At 38.5% G+C, this 21,677-nt stretch overlaps 1 protein-coding gene across 8 annotated transcripts in view; it reads left to right on the plus strand.

Annotated features, from left to right (window-relative positions):
- The window catches only part of KDM6A (lysine demethylase 6A), a 151,503-nt gene that overhangs the window by 72,120 nt on the left and 57,706 nt on the right, over positions 1–21,677 (plus strand). For all 8 annotated transcript variants that reach the window (XM_058825137.1, XM_058825136.1, XM_058825139.1 and 5 more), the window contains exons 5-7: positions 1,319–1,377; positions 9,384–9,504; positions 20,978–21,032. In XM_058825137.1, the coding sequence (XP_058681120.1) occupies positions 1,319–1,377; positions 9,384–9,504; positions 20,978–21,032 (235 nt within the window). The remainder of the gene's footprint in view (positions 1–1,318; positions 1,378–9,383; positions 9,505–20,977; positions 21,033–21,677) is intronic.

The raw sequence follows: 21,677 nt of genomic DNA on the forward strand, positions 1-21,677 counted from the left end.
GGCTGTAGGATCTGCTCACACCACAGCATTTTCCTAAAAGCTGTCCCTTGCTGGAGCTGGGATCCAGCTGCATTCATGAGAGAATCTTTGACATCCCCCCCTGGTTTTAATTTGCATTTAGACGATGCAAATGAAGGATAATGAATTTCTCATACTGGATCCTGTTTCTGATGTATGCTGCTCTTTGTATTGTCTTCTGGTTACCAGTTATTTTGTAGGAAAAACTTGATTATAACTTTTATATTTGGGTTGGGTTTCAGTGATAATTAGTATTCCTTTTGTGGAACTCTTTAGAAATTTGACTTGTTAATCTCTCTGCCACTTGCATGCAGTTCTTTATCTTGAAATGCAGTCTCTGACAACTGAAATTCCAGATCTTGTCCATGTGTTGGAGCTTTGGGATGCATACCTGGTGTCTCAGAATCAGAATTATATATGAGAAAAGCCTAAAAATGTGTTTTAGGCAGCATGTACAATGTCTCCTATAAATAATGGAATTGTTCTGCTCAATAAAAAACAAATGTGCTGTGGCGTAGCTTTGCAAAATAAAAAGAAATTTGTTTATTTTTCCTAATTTCGGAAATATGTAATAATTATTTGTGGAACTGGATAGTTAAACATTCATTAAATATTGTTAATAATTTCACTTTGGAAGTAAGTCATAGTTTATATGGAAAGAAAATGAAGGGAAAATGAGTTTCCAGAAGGGGAAGTATTTTTGTTGTTTTGCCTTTTGCAAATAGGAGGATAGGAACTAGAAATTGGATTAATGATGAAGGAATATTATTGTCATAGGTTTGAAGTTGATGGTCTGTGTTTTTTGGTATTCAGAATAGTGAATTCTCCTTAAGCATATTTTGAGATTCATTTAATTAATGTTCTACGTTAGACACTGAAATTAGAATGTGCATCTCTGTTTTCTTTTATGTGAGTATAAATCATTGTGACTATGAAATGATGCTTGGTCATAAACTGTTGGGTTTTTTTTTCATTATATTAAACTGCTGAAGATTTCTACTCCATCATTTCTTTGCCTGCTGTTGTACAAGTAGAACAGAGCACATCAGTTTCTCTGATACAGAAGTACATGAATATTGTGGTTACTCTTCCACCAAAATAACCACTTTTTTGTGACCATGGAGAACCAGTGCTTTTTTTAATGTCTACCTATCTTTTTGTTGTTTCTTTTTAGCTCTTCCTGTTCGAGGCAGATTTTAAATATATTTGTCTTATAATGGAAATAGAATATCAAAGGATGGATAAAATATTGGAAGCTGGCTCTTATCTGGGTTTTAAACACTCTTTCTTTCCTTTACAGAATGCTGCCTTTTTATATGGCCTTGGTTTGGTCTACTTCCATTACAATGCCTTTCAATGGTAAGTTGGAATAAGCTGACAGTGTCAGTGTTTTGTGTGGTGTCCAACAGTGTGTGATTATTTCACCCTCAGTTCAGTGTGAGTGTAAAATAGTTTAATTTTGATTTTATTACATTTAAGGTGTTTGCAGGTGTTACTGTCCTGGGTCAGTGTCTGTATTACTGTAACAAACTTGGGGCAGCCACAACAGCTCCATGAAAAGGAAAGCACTTTGGGAGAATTTGCACTCCTTTAGCACAGTTCAGCAGTGGGGATGGAGCAGAATGACTCAACAGGCTTTTGGGAATTGTTGTCATTGATAATCTGTGCCCTGGGTTTGTTGGAAAGCCTCTTGTAAAAAACCTTCGTGGCAGAGAGGTGGTGAATGGGGCTTGTTTTCATTTTGCTTGGTAGGCAGGAATTTTGACAGAGCTGCATTAGGTGAGGGGTTTGGATATGAGGAGCAGTTGGCTCTGATGGAATCAGTGTTTCAATCTGATGGAAAAACTCAGGGTTAAAAGAGTTGTGATTTCTGCCAGGGCTTTGAGGATTGAGCAGAGCTTTTGTTGAGGCTGGGGGAGGGTTGGGTTTCAGTTGGGTTTTTCTTTTACTTTATCAGTGATGGGAGTCGTGAATGGAATAGACTCAGTCACTGGGGTTCTGTTCAAAGGTCCTCAGACTTTTATTGGTGTTTAATCCCGTGGAGATAGAGTTAATTCATGGGGGAAAAGTCAGAGAGGTGCAGTGTTTAGGTCAGGCTGTTTTACACTCAGTACAGAGACTGTTAGTCCAGTAAGTGTGACTCAGGACTTGATTGATCACTAAAAGTTCATTGTGTTACTGAGCCAAGCCTGATTGCAGGTAGGGATGCAGCAGTGACCACTGACTGATGGCTGGGAGCAGGATTTCTCCCCCACCTCTCCTTAAATTGTTTTTATGTATCTCTAAGGCAAACATTAATGCTTTCCTCAGGATAATGTGCATAAACTTTTATTCTTCATATTAGAATAAGTTGGTTAAATTATGAGCTCAAAACATGGATTAATTTATCTTGCAGCTTACTGCTATTTTTACTGATAGTGGTGAAATGAATGTTGTTCCTTTGTTGTCTTGTACAGGGCATACAATTCTGTTGCGTTCTAATTAGCAAGAGAAGAACAGAAAAGTTTTCAGAAAGCCTGAGAGTCTATTGTTTTAAGATTGTGATGAGACTTGGCTGAATTTTACCAAGTTTCAGAACTTCTAGTTGCTACATAGTCTTGTCTTCATCATTAGCATAGAAAAGTATTTTGTGCACTATTTCTTACAAGCTGTATCTTGTTACAGTTTGCACTGTGAAATGATAGATAAACTGTAAGATAAATAATACAAAGCAGTTAGATTTAGAGTAATTAAGTTTTTGAAAAGCCACCTGTTCAATGTAGACTTTTGCCATCAGCAGATCATGCCATTTAGTATTCATAAATTAGAGCTTTGAATTAATTTAGATTTTTCTTCACTTGTTGACAGCATGAGTGTAAGCTGATGTCCTAACTTAAAGAAGTGCACATAGCTCTCATGTTAAGGTTGAGTAGAATAATTTTATTTTCCATTCCATTCATACAACAAGGTTATGTATAGTGTGGTGCTAAGGACATTGTGTATCATGGAAGTATTAGGTAGAATTTTTAAAGGAAGGAAATCCAATGTAGGTAAAATCTTACACTTTTGTGTGCAGTTCTGATTTTTAGTCCCTTTGAGTGCCTTTCTTTCCCCTTCTCTGTAAATTTTTGGGGCCAAGAGCAGAGGAATATGGGCTTGTTGGTATTTGGGTATGACAAAATCACAAAAGACTTGGAGATGATAGAGGTGTTCTTTGAAGCCTTAATCCTCCCCAGAACTCTCACAGATTGCCAGGAGAGTCCTCTTGCAGAGTGCAATGCTAATCTGTCTTCCTGCTGCATTTATTCCATCTGCTTATGCTCAGAGAGGACGTGGATCTCGATGTTTCTAGCAGGCAGAGGAAGACTGTTCAAGTATTCAAGACTGTTTAAGGTGGTTTATTTGTTCTGATTCATCCATGAACTGGTTTTTTTAACACCACTGCTTCATATATTCAGAGACTTTAACGAGAGGGAAGTACATAGTCCTCCGAAAAGGAAGGGGTGAGAAATACTTGAGGTTTTCTCATGTCTCGTATAAACAGAGATGATAAAAAAAGCAAGTGGGAATAAGATCAGCTTTAGAATTATCGTTCCTATATTTTATATTACTTTCAAAGTTTTCCAGCTTTCATAAAAGGATGTGTTGGATTGGTTCCAAGACTCTTAATGTAGTTCACTGTAATTCAATACTGGACATATTTTTATATACTTGAGCAGCATTGCAGCAATATCTTAAGTACAAATCATAGCTGTTACATCATTTTATGTTGGTGATTTTGTTTAACTGTTCATGTAAGAATTAGAAGTCCTCAACATATATATGAACACTACAACAGTGTGATTAGACCAAACCTATTTCACACAATTATTATAGTTAAGATGTGCCATGAGGTGTTATCTCCATAAGTTGAATGAACTACAGTGAAACAGGTCTGAAGGATATGAAATTTTTATACTCCCTTCTCTTACACCATTTACCATCAAGCAGTAAGTGGTTGGTTCATTTTTACTGTAGTTTCCCTGTTTCTCAGTTAGAGTAGAAAACTTATTAGAATGAGGTATTCACACAACTTTAATAATTTCATGCCCTCCGTAGTTGTCTTATAGATTGAACATTATTAAAGAATTTCAACAGGCAGTCCAAGGCTGTCCTTCATTTCTGTGAAATCCCTGCACCCAGGTCCAGTGGCTTGGACACCAAATTTTTTTTCTCCACCTTAGTGAAAATTCTGAGCCTGCCTGGTTTATCATGTGCTGATTCCACTGACTTCCATCTAGATGAAAAGATGGAGCCCAGGCTCTGACATGGTGTCCTGAAATTGAGTTTCACACCCTGTGGATCCCCGTGTACTAACTGGGGTGCTCCAAGGGCAGCCTGTAGTGTTTTCAGTGGCCTGGCAAATTGCTGGAGCACTGAGAAAGGCTCCAGATTGCTCAGAAACACCTGAAAGGAGGCTGAGATCAGTCACCCTGAATGCCCCATTTGGGCTCTTTGCCCTGAGGCTCCTGAGTCCAGGAGTTCCTTACCAGCTGTAGGGGCTAAGTGTAATACAGAGCTCAGTCCTTCAGCACTGACCCTGGAAAAAGCCAAAGACCTGCAAGAGATGATCCAGACCCTTTTCCTCACCTCCATCATGACTAAAGGCTGCTGTGGAAAACCAGTAATTCCTGAGTGGAACTTCCTGATCCTTCCCACAGCAGAAGCGCTGTCATCATTGTGCAATATCTAGATATAAAGATATCTAAACCCAACATCTCTGCTTCCCACTGGGTTCCTCCACACAGAAAGTTGAGGATATAATGGGATGTGTAGGAATGCACTTTGCCAAGTGGAGACCTCTAAGAATTTAAACACACAGTCTGTAGATGCTGCTTTGTCAAATATTTCTCAGGTTTCATGTGGCTGGATCTAATGTATATATTTTTTTTCAGGCATATAAAATGGGAATGTACATGTAGAGTACACATGCATGTAGCAATTAACCAGTAATAAAGGGGGCAGTTAACTTCCCTTTCATTATCTTATCTTGCTGTGATTTCATAGCAAACTACTCTTGGATTGCTGAAAACTCTGCTAATGCTATGGAGAAAAAACTGCTCCCAGCTGCTGTTCTAGAGAAATGTTTAAAGACTTTGCTGCTCAAAATATTTTGCTATTCAGCTGTTGCAGTCCTCTGGTCAGAAGAGTTGTAGCTAAAGACTGTAAAAGTGTTTCATAAACACTTTGTTTATGTTCAGACTGTGATTATGAGTTTCAAAAAGAAATTTGTCCATGATAGCCTCACATCACTTTCATTAGTAAAACTGTGAAATGATGTGAGGCTTAAAATAGGTGGTCAAAATTGAAAGAGGGTAAGAACACAAAAAAGAAAGTTTCACTCCAACTGCATCAAGTGATATTAGGATAATGTTAGGTTCTTTTATTTTGTACGCTCACTCTGATTTTCATGGGTTTTGTTTGAAATGTACAAAAGTGATAACTTCTGAATAGTTAAATTGATGTTCTTTTATTATATTCTTTTGCCTAGTACAAAGCTGATTTTATTCAGTCTATTCAAGAAAACCATCCAGTAAAAGTCTTAAGAGAGTTCACTAAATGTTTAATATAATAATCTATTTATTATTCACCTGGTTTCTTCACTTTCATAATGAAGGGCATTGTTGTATAGATTAGTAGGTGGGACAATAGCTGCAGTATTGATTCTGGCAGTCTTGATTTAGGGATGTCATTTTTATTTTTCCTGAATTGCTGTAGCAGTGCTGTGTAAAATGAAAGTCCAGAGGTGCTTTTCATTCGTTGTAGTGTCTGTTTTCCAGTCCTGCTTTCCCATTTTGTTAAGTATTAGAACAGCCTTTCCTGCCTGTGAAATGTCCTCATCCTTGGAGAAAATTCTTATTTAATTTCAATAAATTCTGGTAGACTTAACCAGCATCATGTCTCACCACACAGGTGTCAGTATCATCAGAGAACAAAAGGAAAGTCCTCTCTTGCTGAATTCAGATATAATTTATTTCTGCAGTTTGAGAGCTCCTGGCTTTTCATTTGATAATTTTTCCTTTGGATTGATGTATGTTTAGTCTGCTGAAGGAGTGAGATGAGAAGTTCTGTCTGTGCATGAAGGGCAGTGAATTATGGAGGAGCCTCCAGACTGACTTGGGGAAGGCTCTGTGCCATCAGCCCTGCAGGAAGCTCTTGGGCTCACCCAGCCCTTGGGTCATATCTGCTCTTCTGGTTTTGGTCAAACCATAGAAGGGCTGTGAGGGAAAACATCTGGATAACTTGGATGCCATGGATCCTCCAGACCCACAAATTTCTGGGTGTGGGCTTGGACAGAGAACAGAAATGGGATTAGAGATGTTTGAGAGTAAACAAAGATCAGTACAAGAATGAAGTGACTCCTGCTGTGTGTGGAAGGCCCAGCTGTGGAATGGTGTCAGTGCTGCTGCAGATGTTCTGCTGTTTGATAGTCAGGGAATGAGTCTGGAGCTCTGGGCTTGGCAGTGGAAAACAGGCAGAGGTTTTTGCTGTGGTCCATGTTCTTGATGTGTCCTGTAATTGGGAGCACGTTGCTATTTTGTTTAAATGTTTCCTGCAGGCAAAATTACATCAGTATTAATTCAGCTGTGATGTAAAATTGCTTGTCTGTCTGTAAGAGCTAATAAGTAAATGCCTTTTCAGAGCTTGACTATTTTATTCTATAAAAATTCTACTGAGTATTTAAATGAGGTTGTACTTATTTAATTAGACATTAGTACCTACCACTGGTAAAAAATGTTAAAAATGCTCTTTCACATCACTTCATTGAGGAAATTTTTATGATGCCCCTTTTCACATTGATGGAAGTAGTTTCTGTTTTTTATTATTCATGCATGTCATCCTGAAAAAAACTACAAATTGTAAAGCCAATATGGAATTTACACTAGATTTAAGTAAAAGGTAAAATTTGATTTTTAGTTAGTTTAGTGTGTGTAGAGATAAACCTTACTCAAAGCATGGTCTTTGTGACCAGTTTCTGACTAAATGTGACACAGTCTTCCCTGTTGTCTACTGATGATAATTTACAGGTATTTAAGTGCTGTGCTCCTCTGAAAGACTGGGGTATGCAACATTCATGGTTTATTGAATGAAGTACAGTATACATTCAAACTAAATTTGAGAACTGTCCTGGAAAGTTTTTAATTATACTTTTGGCTTTTAGTCCATTGCTCAACAGTGTCAATGATTAGTATTTCCTGTTCAGTAAGCAAGAGACTACAGCAGTATTTTCGTTGCACTCAGATTCTCTTAAACTTTTTTAGAAATCCTCTCTTTGATGATTTTTTCAGTGGGGACATGACTGAGAGGGGAAATATGGAAATACTATTTTCTGATCAAGCAAGGAGTGTTAAATGAGGAATATGAAGTTTACAGAGTGTTAGTGTGGTCACACTGTGTGATGTGCTATAGAACTGCTGTGTCTTCATTCCCAATTTTTGTCTTCTCTTCGATTGGAATCATAGACAGTGGTTTTCTTCCTTTATGGGACTTAGGATATTGTCTTTGAACAAGATACAGGTAATGGATTTTAAATACCAGTGGATAACGTCCCTAATGCCCATATCAAAGTTGAGACAAGAAATGCAGATGCACTGTAATGGAATCTATCTTCTGGCATAGCAAAAGCCTAGCTTAAAGTATGTCCTGATACTTAGTGATCAGCCCAGTCTTTGGCCTTTCAGTTTGGTCTCTGTTTTTGTAGAGGATGAAGATGAGCATGGTATTATGAGACAAGGTCCTTTGTTTGTTATGAATTCAGTGTAGATATGAGCTTTGTGATTCACTACCACCACAGGATTTCAGGGAAATTCAGATGAGATGTGAGAGAGCTTAGCTCTGGTGCAGGTTTGTCCCTTCAGTGCTTTACTTGCTCATTTTCCATATGCTGGCAGAAAAGTAGGGTACTGGGTAAGGAGAGCCTTCCTGAAGGATTGTGATAGAGGAAGCTGCAGTTCCACAATAAAAATTTAATACTTTTTTTTAAGCCTATCTACTCTTTAAGTTCTATTTAAAGAAGTCAGATAATGCTTCAGGTACATACAGTTGCATTTTCTAGAGGAAGTCTGTACCTTTGGTTTGCTTTGCCATTGATGAGAAAAAAGCCTGTAAGAATTTTAGAGCAGAAGTGTTTTTGCTGAAGGATTCAGAAATGATAATTTATGTGTGAGTAAAAAAAGTCTGTGAAAAATATTTGTTGAATTTTGTATTGCATCTGCTAACCAACCTTTTTTCCTTATAAATAATACTGTACTTGGAGAGTGGGAATTAAATCAGTGTGCCTTGAGAGAGTGATTTTAAGCACTGGGGTTAATCCCTGTCCCATGTCACAGTGGGTCCAGTTCCCCCTATAGATTGCCCTGTCCCCTGCCCCCTTGGCACCACCTGTGTGTTCCAGGGGCAGCAGATGGGATTGGGATTGTGTTCTTTGGGGCTCAAATCCACCCTGAGAGAGGCTGGTTCTGATTTCTCTTCTTGTGTGACCAGTGCTGTACAGGAAGGGATTTTGTTTCAACCTGTCCTTGGATTTCAGGCAACAATGAGACTTAGCTTCTTTCTTAATTCCTCTGTGACTTCAATTCTATTATCTTTTAGTTGCATTTCAGCTGTCCTAGTTTTATGCAGTGGCCTGAGAGGCACAGCAGTCCTGTTTAGAGTCACTTTGTTTCTGCTCCAAGGTGGAGTTGCTAGATGGCATTTCTGTTATATCTGGTATGGTGCCATCATGAACAGGGACAGGTGAGAGAGGATTTGAAGGTAAGGAAGTAGAATGAGAGCCATCTTCACATATCATGAAAATATGAAAGAAAGTTACTGTGTGAGGAGCTGACAGGCTTTTTTGTCTGCATGTGGAAGTAATGGAGCAATTAGTATCATTTGAGTTCTTGCACAGCACTGGTGCTAGAGAAGGGAGGAGAAAGTGGAAAAAGGAGCAGGCAGGTGCAGTGGGAGATGTGTGTGATCTCTGCTGCTGCTTGGGGGTCTGCACTGCTGGAATCTAAAGCAACCTGGCTGTTATAAGTGAACTTGCACTAATTTTGTAACTAATTTGTGAGTCATCCTCTCTGAAATATCTGATATGTTAGTGTATTTCATGCAGCAAATTAGTTTCTCTAAATTAATAGAGAAGATTAGACTTTCAAATACATGAGGATATCTGGAGTTCAAAATTATCCAATCCTTGAAGAATCAAAAGCCATGCACCAGAAACGTTACATGTAAACCATCATTTTGTTATTTTCTCCTGTAACAATACTTTCTGATCCACTTTGTTAGCCATATAAAAAACATTGATTATAGAGTAATACCTCAGTAAAACATCATTTTTTTAATCTGTGTTTTTCTTTCAGGGCAATTAAAGCATTTCAGGAGGCGCTTTATGTTGATCCCAGCTTTTGTCGAGCCAAGGAAATTCATTTGCGACTTGGGCTTATGTTCAAAGTGAACACAGACTATGAGTCTAGTTTAAAGGTAGGTTTAAATTGAATGAACATTTCTTACAAGTCTTGTGTTGCATCTTAAAGCTGCAAGGAATGCATAAGCATGGAACAGTCACAGGCCACCTGCTTTAGAAATTGAAGTGCTTTAATGTGAAGTGTCTTAGTCCTGAGAGAAGAAGGATGGGTTTGAGGTGTGTGAGGTGTTACACTCTAGATGAAAAATTTGGTGTAGGGCCCTTGTTAAAATAGTGAACCTTGAGGGAGACTGAGGTTGTATTGAAGGCTAATGAAAAAAAAAATCACAACTTGGATTATTTGATTTTTTATTTTTATATTCCATTTTTTTCCTCCCTGGCTTCCCTGTTGTAAACTGGAAGTTCTTGGAATTAGTAAACTAGAAAGTTTTTATGCAAAATTATGTCTTTTTTAATGTAATTTTTACTTTTCTAGCAGTTAATTATTCTTTTATTTCCTGGCTTGAGAGTGAGCTTCTAAGGCAACAGTTTCTGGCTAATCAGTTGGAAATGGTTTATGGTAACACAGAGCTTTGTTTCGTCTCTACTTCTTCAAATTCCTTACTATTTACATTCTTTTCTGGTCTCTGATTGTAATCTGTCTTTTTATCTCCCTCCATTCAGCACATTTGCCCATGTTTTTCCTCTTTCCATTTTCTACTCTACCCACATGTCCTTCCCTTCCTGGCCTCTAAATTTAGCTGTTACATGTCTTGGAAAAAGGAAGAGTTCTTTTAATGGACTTGCATGTGGTGAGAAATCCACCTGCAGGGCTGAGAATTTTGTAATTAAATGTAATTTGTAAACACAATTCTGCATATTAATCTTCCCCCAAAACTATTGAAAACAATAAGTGTTTTGTTTTCAAGGATCTTACAGCTTTCTTTTCTTGGCAGATTGTTTTCATGGGTTGTCAGATTCACATTGTCCAAGATTTGTAAGAGTAGGGTGTTGCTCTCAATTTTTCCTTTCAGTTTTTGTGATGGAGGGAAGCAGTTCTCTCCCCAGGCTTCCCTTTTCATCCAGAACCCAAAGTTTCACCTACAGAGATTGGTGGAGTTGGAAATTGTGCAGAGGAGTAGAAAAGATTCCATGCAATGAATGGTGCAAGAGAGCAAGGAGAGGTAAAAGAGAAGTAAAAGAAGTGCTGAAGTACATTTTGGTTTTATTTTTAAAGAAGCTGGGAGTAAACAAGATTAATTTTACAAGGAGGTGGTCATCTTCTAATCAAGTGGTAGAAACTCAGTGATTTCAAAAGGTCTTCTCCAGCCTAGTTGATTATATGATTTTAGTTTTTGATATAAATTGATCAAGAAATAGATAACTTTTTTCTGCTGTGCCATAAAACTTGCAGTTCTGTCAGTGAATCAGGTATTTAAATAAATATTATGATAACTCAGTGTAAATAATTTCTTGTGTTTGATGTTCACAACTTTGCAAAACAAATCAGTCAATTACCACGAGGATTTTGAGTATACCAAACTTCAGGTTTTCAAAACACCAGCTACAAATGGGAAAAACACCAAAGTACTATTTTGAAAACAGAAAGAAATTAATCTTTTTATTTCAAAATTATCATGATTCCATTGCTTTTATGTGGCATATGGTTAAGTCACTTAAAAAAAACAAATGGCCACAACAAAAGCAGTTTACCCTGGGGCAAAGGGATGGTCTTTAAAGGATGGTGAAATGAACAGGGGTGTTTGCACTGAAGGTGGTTTCATGCAGCGTGTTCCTAAAAGTTTGTCTCATTTTCTACCATGCAGTCCTGATTGCCTCATTCAGCACTCAGCCACATTGAATCGAGTGATTTTTCATTTTTTTGCTTTTCCCCATTTGCTGACTGAGGTGGATCAGAAGTCTGAGCCAGCTCAGCTTGGGATGGCCTGGTTGGTACATCCAGTGCAAGGCTGATGGGATGGGAAGGAGGGGACAGGGCTGTCCTATCCCCTTCTGGTTCAAAATTTATTGAGAAGCTGCTCTGGAATTACCACCTGAGACACCTGAAGCAGAGTTTCTGGTTTTTTTCTTTGCTATGGAGGTTGCAATCCTTAGTAAAGAATAACAGTGAGGAGCAAAAGACCCAGTGGAACTCAGTCTCAAACACTTTGAACTGTTTCCAGTTCAACTCAGCTGTGGATTTAATGTCCAGTCCAGGGACTTACCTACTTTGTTTGAAAACAAAGTGTTACTGATTGGAACTTATCAGTTCAACATCACAGTGTGTCAGCTGAGGGGAAAACTAACTAGAACAGGGCTGTAGCTTCTTTAAAAGCCAATCTGACTGTGATTTTTAAAAAACATACTTAAAGCAGAACTCTGAGTGATGAGAATATGAGAGGCAAGACAGAAAATGCTTCCTTAGTGAGGAGAAGGAAGTGAAGTGCTGGTGCACTGATTATGCTCAAGCATGGGGAGAGTAAAATGGGGAAGGGATGTGAGGAAACTGTGAAGGGATGTTTTCACACAATGTCTGTCTCATTCTCTGAGACACAGAGTATCTCTTCTTTGAACAAAAGAAAGATAAGAAACCCAAAGCAATGAAAAGACAGGGTTGTCTTGGGCTGTTTTTGGTTTTGTGGACCTTTTTTAAAGGATCCACGATTTTAGAGAGGAATTAAGGGGGTTGGGATGCAGCTTGCCTGTGACTGGCCTTGAGCACAGACCTTTTTCCTGGGGCTCTTTGCCCAGTTTGGGCTCCTCATTCACACAGAGGCAGAAAGTGGAATTGGCTTTTTCATCTGCTGTTCGCTTGTGGCTGCTCTGGATTTCACAGATTGTACCAACGTCGCATTAAAGTACTTTGAAATATCATAATGTTTTTGATGGTATTTAAACATTCATGTTAAGTCTGTAATTGCTAAGAATAAACCATTGCCAACAGATGAGTCATTGTCAGTGAGAGGCATTGTCAGTAAGAGACTTCAGGCAAAGGGGGAAGATGGAAGTCTGAAGGTCATATATTCCATGTTTTTCACAATTTTAGAGCATTAACATAAATCATCTGTATTTTATGTAAGCAATTTAAGCACAAAATTAATTTTTACTATTTTAAGATGTTGATGATCAAGATAATTGCTAGAGTCAATTTTTATGTTTAACAAGCATAAAAATCAACTCCCAGTGTTTTTTTCAAAATCAATTACTGGTTTTGCCTGTTCTACAGTTAAGATTTGCAAATTACTGTGAGAATCCTTGACTTTCTCTGTTATCCCATTGCCATAAACTCTTGCAGCACCAATGCTGTTGAAAATTACTTGGCCTTTGGTTTACATTAAGGGAAAAAAGTGTCTCTTCTGGCTGAAAAAACCCAGTCTTTGTCTAATCTGACAGACTGGGCAGTGTTGCCTTCAGAGGTGCGACATGAAAGCTGAGTTTGCCCCTTTCATCAGAAAAGTACAATTAATTCCAAAATTTACTGGCAGTGACTTGGGGAATAGATTTCTTTTTTAGTAGATTGATGACTGTAGCAACACCATGCTGCTGAGGTTTACCTCCACAGTCCAGCTTTTTTAGTTTACTGTGTCCTGTTGTCCCTTTCCTGTTCACTGTTTCTTACAAATGACACAAGGAATATTGTGTTCCATGGTGGTAGCTGTGGTTGGCACTGCGATAATCTGAAAGGGAGAATAAAACAAAATCTCTAGGAATATAATGTATCTTTTTATTCCCTGGGTAAATGTAGTTAGAAAAAATATTCATGCTTCTGAGTTCATGCCACATTATTTCTGACATGCCACTTCCTGTCATGGTCATTTTCCTATTTATTGAAGATATTTTTTTAAATTTGGCCTCCTTTTTTCATAGTTGCCTGTAATCGTTTTGTTTCACATGTGTTTCAGTTCTTAAGTGCTGTTGAACCTTAAACAATTTTTAGAAAATCCGTGGGAATGAAAGATTTCAAAGAGAATTTTGGAGGATATTCCTGTACAGCATACACTGCTCCAGAGCCCTCTGAGATCTGGGAGCTGAGCCCCAGGTGACAGCTGAGGAAAACCTTCTGGTGCTCATCCTGCTTGGTGCTGTTGAAATTTTGTGTTTTTAGTGGGGATTTGGAGCTGTGATCCTGAAAGCCCTTTGAATGCCAAACTCATACTTAAGGGAGAAGAGAAATCTTTGGTTTTTATATTTATTAGATTGATAATATTGGGAGAACAGCGGGGGCCAGATTTTCTGAGGGTTTGGTTTTATTGAGGGGAAGCTTTGTTTGCTTTTGTTTGGAGATTTGTGGTAGAGAAGTTTTGTGTTTTATTGGATTTTGTTTGCTTTGTGGGGTGTTTTTTTTAATGGGTGATCAGTAGAAATGCTGGACACAAGCAGGTTGGTTATAACAAAGCAGTGTTTTGCTTTGGGAATTTTACTTGATTTTATTACAGGTGCATCCTGTACCCAGTAACAAAACCTTTAGAAGAATGAGAACTCAATTTCTCATGTTTTCAATTATCTGCCTTTTAGTAGAAATACTGATTCTGTCTTTCACTTACAGAAATTTTTCCTCCTTCTTTATACACAAAACAGCTATTTCAGTAGTTTGCTCCGGGCTTATGCTTTCATCTTGCCCGTAAATCATCAATTTAAATATAATTTTAATTTTTTAATTATTCTTCTAACGATTCTCATTTGTTAGTAATGTTAAGACATGCTGCTTATATTAGGATAAAAAAAAGTCTGCAAAAGAATTAAAATGTGCATGAATTGTATGAATATGCATGAAATATAAAGAAATTAAATGCTGATGTACCAATGAACAGCTTGAAGTATTTATTTATAGTCAGTCAGACACTTTTCTAGCACTTATTCAAATATTTCTCCTGTATATATATACTTATGAAAGATATTTTTGGCTAGTGCAGCTATTATGTGCTAGCACAAAACTCTTACAGGCCTATCATTCATGTTTTATGTTCTTTCTCCAAGTAATAAGTAAACAAGTATTTAAGAAAATTTTTATTTTTATTTTATTTCATTAATTCTTTATTTTCTTTTCCTAAACAGAAATTTTAGGAATATTTCTGATTTTGAGCCTTCATGTGTTGTTTAACCCACCCAGTTATCTTTCTTGAATGGGCTTCAATTAGTAATTTTTAAGTTTCAACATTGTACATTGAAACCATATGTATTTTAATTATTAAAAGTAACTAGTCAAAATACATGCAGTTATGAGACATTTTAGTTTCTCTTGTCTATTTTTATGTCTTGACTTCTACAAGGAACAAGTGCTTTTTTAGGTAAAAAACAAGGTGAAGGGCTTTGGCTCTTGCAAGTTGGATATCCAAGATATCAAGCACTTCACACAAAAAAGCATTTTGTGGAAAGCAAAATTAAATTAATCAAAAGATAATTTCAATAAAAATGTAAGTGGTTGGAAAGCAGCATTTGGGACTGAAATTTCTCTCTTAGTCTTGGTAGTTTGCATATGTCAGTGGCGGAAAGACACATAGAAGAAGTAAATCCATGGAAGTTTTTTAATGCAGCATGGCACTGTAATGAAACTGCAGGAGAGTTATTTGTGTGACTGGTTTTGACAGTGGAAAATGATCCCACAATGTCTGCCTTACAGAGTGTTCTCTTTTATTAAACTTAGCTAGTTTCCCTTGGCTTTTTGACTAATTCCTGTAAAAGAGAATTACAGGTGTTTGAATGTGTATACTGTTTTTGACTAATTCCTGTAAAACAGAATTTCAGGTGTATGTTAGAAATGCCATGGTTACAAAGAGGAGTAAGTGCTAAAACTGAATTACTCTGCTGTGTGGCACCTTTGGTCAGCTGGGAGATGGGGAAGAACACACGATGGGAAGAGGAATAGATGGTTCAGAAGTTGAGCATTCAATCTAAGGGTATTGGTGGGACAACGAATATCTGTGGATATCCTTATTGGCTGGATGGGGCAGCCCTGGGTGTATGGACAGGCTGGGGAATGATGTGGAGGAGAGCTGTAGAAAGGGGTCTGGGTGTCCTAGTCAGTCAGTGGCTGGTTGAACATGAGCCAGCAGTGCCCTGGCAGCCAGGAAGGACATCCCTGTCCTGGGGGACATCAGGGACAGCATCACCAGCTGGGCAAGGGAGGGGATTGTCCTGCTCTGCTCTGCACTGAGGCAGCCTCACCTCGAGTGCTGAGGGCAGTTTTGGGCACCACAATGGAAAAAAGACGTGAAGCTGTTGGAGAGTGACCAAAGGCAATAAAGATGGGGAAGGACCTTGAGGAGAAGCCATGTGAAGCTGAGGGCACTTGGTCTGTTCAGCCTGGAGGAGACTGAGGGGAGACCTCACTGCAGTTACAACTTCCTTGTGAGAGGCAGGCACTGATCTCTGCTTTTGGTGACAGTGACAGGACCTGAGGGAATGAAATGTCCTGAAGTTCTATCAGGGCAGGTTTAGGTTGGATATTAGGAAAGGTTCTTCCCCTAGAGGGTGGCAGGGCACTGGAATGGCTCCCCAGGACAGTGGTCACAGCACCAGCCTGGCAGAGTTCAAGAAGTGTTTGCTCAGTGCTTTCAGGTACATGGTGTGACATTTGTGGATGGCCAGGAGTTGGACTCAGTGATCCCTCTCGGTCCTTTGCAGCTCAGGATATTCATTGGTTGTGGTGAGCTTCATTTGTGTCTCTCCTTAAGAGACACCTCCATCCAGACAGATCAGATCCACTTTCGTCAGATGTAGCTGTAGCTGCAAGATTGGCATTCAGGGCATGCAAAAATCACGGAATCACAGAATAATTAAGTTGGAAGAGGGCTCTAAGATCATCCAGTCCAACCTATGCCCCAACACCTAACTAGACTATAGCACCAAGTGCCATGTCCAGTCTTTTTTTATACACATCCACAGATGGTGATTCTACCCCTCCCTGGGAAGAGCATTCCAGTACTTTATTATTCTTTCAGTGAAATTTTTTTCCTAATATCCAACCTATCCCTTCCCTGATGCAGCTGGAGGCTGTCCTCTCGTTCTGTGAGAGACCGACCCCACCTGTCTGCAGCCTCCCTTCAGGAAGGTGTAGACAGCAGTAAGGTCACCTCTGAGCCTCCTCTTCTCCAGGCTAAACAGCCCCAGCTCCTTCAAACGTTCCTCACGGGGCTTGTGTTCCCAGCCCCTCACCAGCCTTGCTGCCTCCTCTGGATGTGCTCAAGCATCTCAACATCTTTCCCAAACTGAGGGGCCAGAACTGGACACAGCACTCAAGGTGTGGTCTCACCAGTGCCGGGTACAGGAGAAGGATGAGCTCCCTGCTCCTGCTGGCCACACAGTACTCAGAAAATACTCAGAGTGTAGCCACAGGTCGCCAGCAAGGACTGAGCTGAGCTTTCTGTGCAGCTGTGGGGGCTGGAGTCTGAGTCCTGGCATGACCCCAGCTGGGGCAGCAGCTCCCAGTCATCCCCATCCCTGTGACATTGTCCTGCTGCTGGCAGTCTGTCAGGCTGTTAGCACAGGAATAGCTGAATTCCGATGTTGCAGAAATAATGCATCAAAGGTGGAGGCAAATGGGAGTGTTGAAATAGCTTTGTGAAAATCACTGTACAAGATATAAGTGAGATATTTGTTCACTAAATTCAGATGCAGCCTTTTTATGGCTTGCAAAAATACAGCTTGGATGATCTTTCTATTTGAAAATAATTTTTTCTCTTAGAGTTTGTCAGAACAAGAGATTTTTCAGAACACACTGCTGCTATTCAGTGTATTGTATACGTGGCTTTTGTTCCTTCTGTCCTCCAGCAAGGTTTGTTTTTTTTCTCCTATCTGTAAGTTAGCTTTTTTTTTTGAATCTTGGACAAAAGTACCTGAGTGTTTACACTGCACAAACCTTTCTGTTGCGAGCTGAATTTGTTCTGAGCTCAGAAAGCAGTGGAGAGCAGCAGGATGAGCTGCTGTAGCTGCACATGGAGCGTGTCCTCTCCTGACCCTCTCCCCTGGTCCCAGAGATGCCTGGCAAATGGAGGCTTGGCACCCTGCCCCAGCTGGTTACGCAAGGCTCTCCGTGTCCTACTTATCTGAACAAAAGCTGCTCTGAGCAGCACGGGCATCACACCTAGGTCACACAGGCAGAAAAAGCCATCTCCTGACAGAATTTCACTGAGTCATGATGGAGCTTTCCTTCGTGGTAAGTCGGTGAGGATTGTCAGGTTTCAGAAGATGGCTTGCCTTGCTTGCTGAGTATATGCAGAGCTATTAAACTTGCTGATGTCACCCTGGAGAGGAGGAGGGAGCAGAATCACTACAGAGGTCTCAGGTTTGCATGTAAACAGAGACAGTACTGAAAGTCTTGCACTGAAAAGAAAAGGGTTCGTTTTGCTTTTGGCATCTATTGATTAAAGAAACAACAAAACCTTGGGTACTTGCCTGTCACATTTGAAAGCATCGGTGCTAATTCTGTGAGAGAAAGCATGTCAGGTTACCTAAATCAGCATCAGATTACTGTTACTTTACTACCAGACCTAGTGCTTTCATCAGTTCTCTTTATATGGAATCCACTGTACCTCTCATCCTTGGAAAGGTTATCCTCGGAATTGTTTCCACAATCAGAGGCAAGTCAGGGACTCCAGAGGAGATGGAATGGGCTGCAGATAAACTCTGCAATTACAGATGGCTACAAATCAAGGTGATTTAGGGCTTGGCTGATCTTAAAAGTCATTTCTAACCTAAACGATTCTGTGGTTGTGCCTTGAGCCGCAGCCCTTGAGAAGAGCCTGTTAGTTTTTAACATTCAGAACACTGCCTGCTAGGTAAATCCTCTTACTGGGGATTTGAATTTCTATAGACTGCTGTCTGCCTTGAGGTATTGTGTGTCGTCTCTGAGCTGCAGCGGCCTCTCCTGCATAACAACTATTCCACACAGCAGTAGCCAGCTCAGTGCTGCAATATTTGAGAGGGGTGCAGATGTTTGCCAGCCGCTGCTGTTGGTTGCAGAAATGGAAGTTGGAAATTATTATTATTTTTTAAATTTTTTGGTGCTGGTAATTGGGATTAATGGATCTGCATTTGGCTGATGTGTTAGAATGTGTGCATGGGGTTTTTTTTGTCTGATTTTGGGTACTTAATGGGGAGCTGTGTATTATTTATCCGGCAAGAGGTGTAGGTTTGCTCGTGTGTGTGCATTTCAGAGGTTCTTGGTTTAAAAGGTTCTGGGGTTTCTCTGTATTGCTTTTAATTGTGATAACTGTCTAGTACTAATGGTGTGTTTTTCTGTAGTCACTGGCTTTGGTTTATCAATTTCTTTACCGTATGTAGATTAATGAACAGTGCAAATAGAAATTTATCACACTAGGAAAATTTTCGTGATGTGGATTTTTGAATTTCAAAAGTTGGCTACTGTAACAGTGAATATTTAATTTTTTAGAAGGCATTGCTGAGAATATTTCTGCTTTTTTCTACTGTATAGCACTTGATACTGTTGGCATACTTATATATTAAAATGGTTAGCTATTCTTGCATGGTTGCCTGCTTTCTCTCAGTGAGTCTCACTGCAGTAACCCTTCAGAAGAGCTGCTACAGAACAGTTGTCAATCTTTTTTCTTTAGATCTGCTTATTTTTTATAATAGCATTGCTAGGTGAGAGCAAATCTGTTCCATTCTGCTTTATCTTTCCATAGTAATTGTAAGTGATGGTGCAAGATGACACATCTGTACAGGAAGGATTTTGTACCTTTTAGATCAGTAACACTCAATTGTACAGGCCAGAGCCTTTTTTTTTTTCCTTTTGGCAGGCAAAATGCAATTTAAGATAGAGCATTTTATTTTTATTTAGTTTTTTTTTTAAAGTTGTCTGCTTAGTAGGATCACTATGGTAACAGACTAAAGGATGTCTCTGAGGCACTCAACCTGCATTGCAATGTAAGTGAGGGGAGACTGTAAGTTGTCTGCCTGCTGAGCAGGAGGGAAAGGAACAGACACAGCAGAGAAATAACCTAATATTTAATATTTGTAAGCTATTATTTAATGCTTGTGCTAAGGTTAAAAAGTTACTTTACGGTGTGAATCCATTGGTTTTTGTGTTCTCTTCTGGGGGGATATTGCTAAAATATTCATTATAAATCATGAATTTGTGTTGTTATTCAACTTGAGTTTTGTACATTTTTGAAATGCTGTTAAATGTTACAAATTATCTTGATAAAGGCAGTGAGGAGGAAGCTGCATCAGTGTATGTCAGAGCTTATGGAAGTGTTAGCATTCTTCTTATGTCTTGTTATGGATAATATATTAATTTTCAAATTTTGTGTCCCTATTAAAATTAAGGTTTTTGGGAAATGTGGTGATCTGATAAAATCTTGCGCAGGTTAGAGATGTGTTTTTACAGACATACTGTACTCAAGGAGTCATTATCACCATGAGGAAAGTTAAGTAGCATCTAGTGGCTCTGAGTACAATACTGAAAGTGTTGCACCTATCCATTGATACAGACTTTATTTCTTCCCAGCTACTGCAGTGGGCTCCCAGTGCCACCTAGTTTGGCATGCTATAATATATATAATATTATATAATATATTAGTTTGATCTAAATTATCATTTTTATGCTAAGAAAATAAAGTATACTAAAGTGTCAGTCATGTTTTGTGTATTAGAAATCACCTGACACTGTATTTTGTAAATAAATGTATTTATTAGCAGTAGAATTTCATAGGGTGACTCTTAGGCTCCTGTGTTCCTAGGCCTTATTCTCTGTTGAGTTAATATGTCAATTGAAATTTCACACCATGTGGGGATTTTCTCAAAAGTTTATGGAAAAACTCAGGCAGTGGAGTTTCTGTACCTGTTCCATTCATTTTTATACATTTGTGTCTCAAATTAAATAGTGATCAGTGAATTAACATGATGTTACAGACAGACTTCATTGCTCTGCTCTTGTGACCTTCTTTATAGATGAGTGAAAAACTTACCTCAGAACCTAGAATGTTTTAAAAGATACTTTTTGTATTCCTTCAAGTGATTAAAATTATACAAGCTTTAATGTTTAACTGAAGTTTTCTCAACATCTGGAGGAGAGGATGTGAGAACCTATGACCTCCTTATGAACTCCTGTTCTAATGTGGAGGTATTCATATTAAATTCTTTTTGACAAGAGTTCAATTTTTTAAAAACCTAAAATCACTCAGTTTGTAGGGAGAGTGTTCTGTTTTTCTAGATGGATGGAGTGCTTAAGTATTTATCTCCATGAGGCTGTGACCTGGTGTGTCTGCAGTCCCAGTTACGTGTATAAAAACTTAATCTTCCAATTTTGACCATTCATTTGATGCCTTCATTATTTCAGATGCAACCCCAGTTGTTTTATGAAGATCTGTTGCTATCTTAAATTCCTAGAAGCATTGAAGCGTTTGCAATAAAAAAAAATTACTTTCCTCTAGTAAGCAGTTGAACAGAAATTGAAAACTTGGTTTTTTTAAGGCACATGGTAAAATGCAGTATTGATTTTCGAGTACAAAATTGATTTAGTCTTAGTAGTTTGCCCAAGTGCTAGTATTACTTTGTTTCAAAAGCAAATAATTCTTTTTTTCTTTCCAGCATTTTCAGTTAGCTTTGATTGACTGCAATCCCTGCACTTTGTCTAACGCTGAAAGTAAGTAACCAATAAGTATTTACTTTGTTGTCGATCTTTTTTAAAATTTTATGCTTGCAACTGTATGAATATTTAATGAACCAGGTCTTCAAAATCAAAATATTTGGTACTGAGAGAGGGAGACTACAAAACCAATCTCCCTCTCTCTGTGGAGACAGATGTTCCAGTGGAATTGTGGATTGTTTTAGTAAATGGAATAAGTAAAAATTGAGACTTAGCTCATTCATTACTGTGAAGGCTTGAATTCTGGAGGAAATTTATTATTTTACTCCTTTTTATATATTTATAAACCTGGAGCTTGTGCCATGGCACACATTTAATACCAATTATTTTAAAGTTAGCATCATCTTGATAATCTATAACTTTTCAGTGATTACTTTCATGCCATTTAAATTTATAGATCCAAAATTCAGCATCAACCTTACTGTAGAAATAAGAAAAAAAGATTGATTAGTTTTTGATTTTTGATATGAGCTATCTATTAGTGTGTATTTGAGCATGTTAATCTTTAGTGCAGTGTGATCTATCATAGGCAGAAGGCTCTGTAGGCTGTAACAGAGTGTCCTGCAGGTATTTATCCATAATTATTGGAATTGTATGCAAGAAAAAACATTTGTTTCTCCATATTTTGGAGTCTGTGAAAAT

Source organism: Ammospiza caudacuta, chromosome 2 (genome assembly GCF_027887145.1).
Source record: "Ammospiza caudacuta isolate bAmmCau1 chromosome 2, bAmmCau1.pri, whole genome shotgun sequence".
Taxonomy (NCBI): Eukaryota; Metazoa; Chordata; class Aves; order Passeriformes; family Passerellidae; genus Ammospiza; species Ammospiza caudacuta.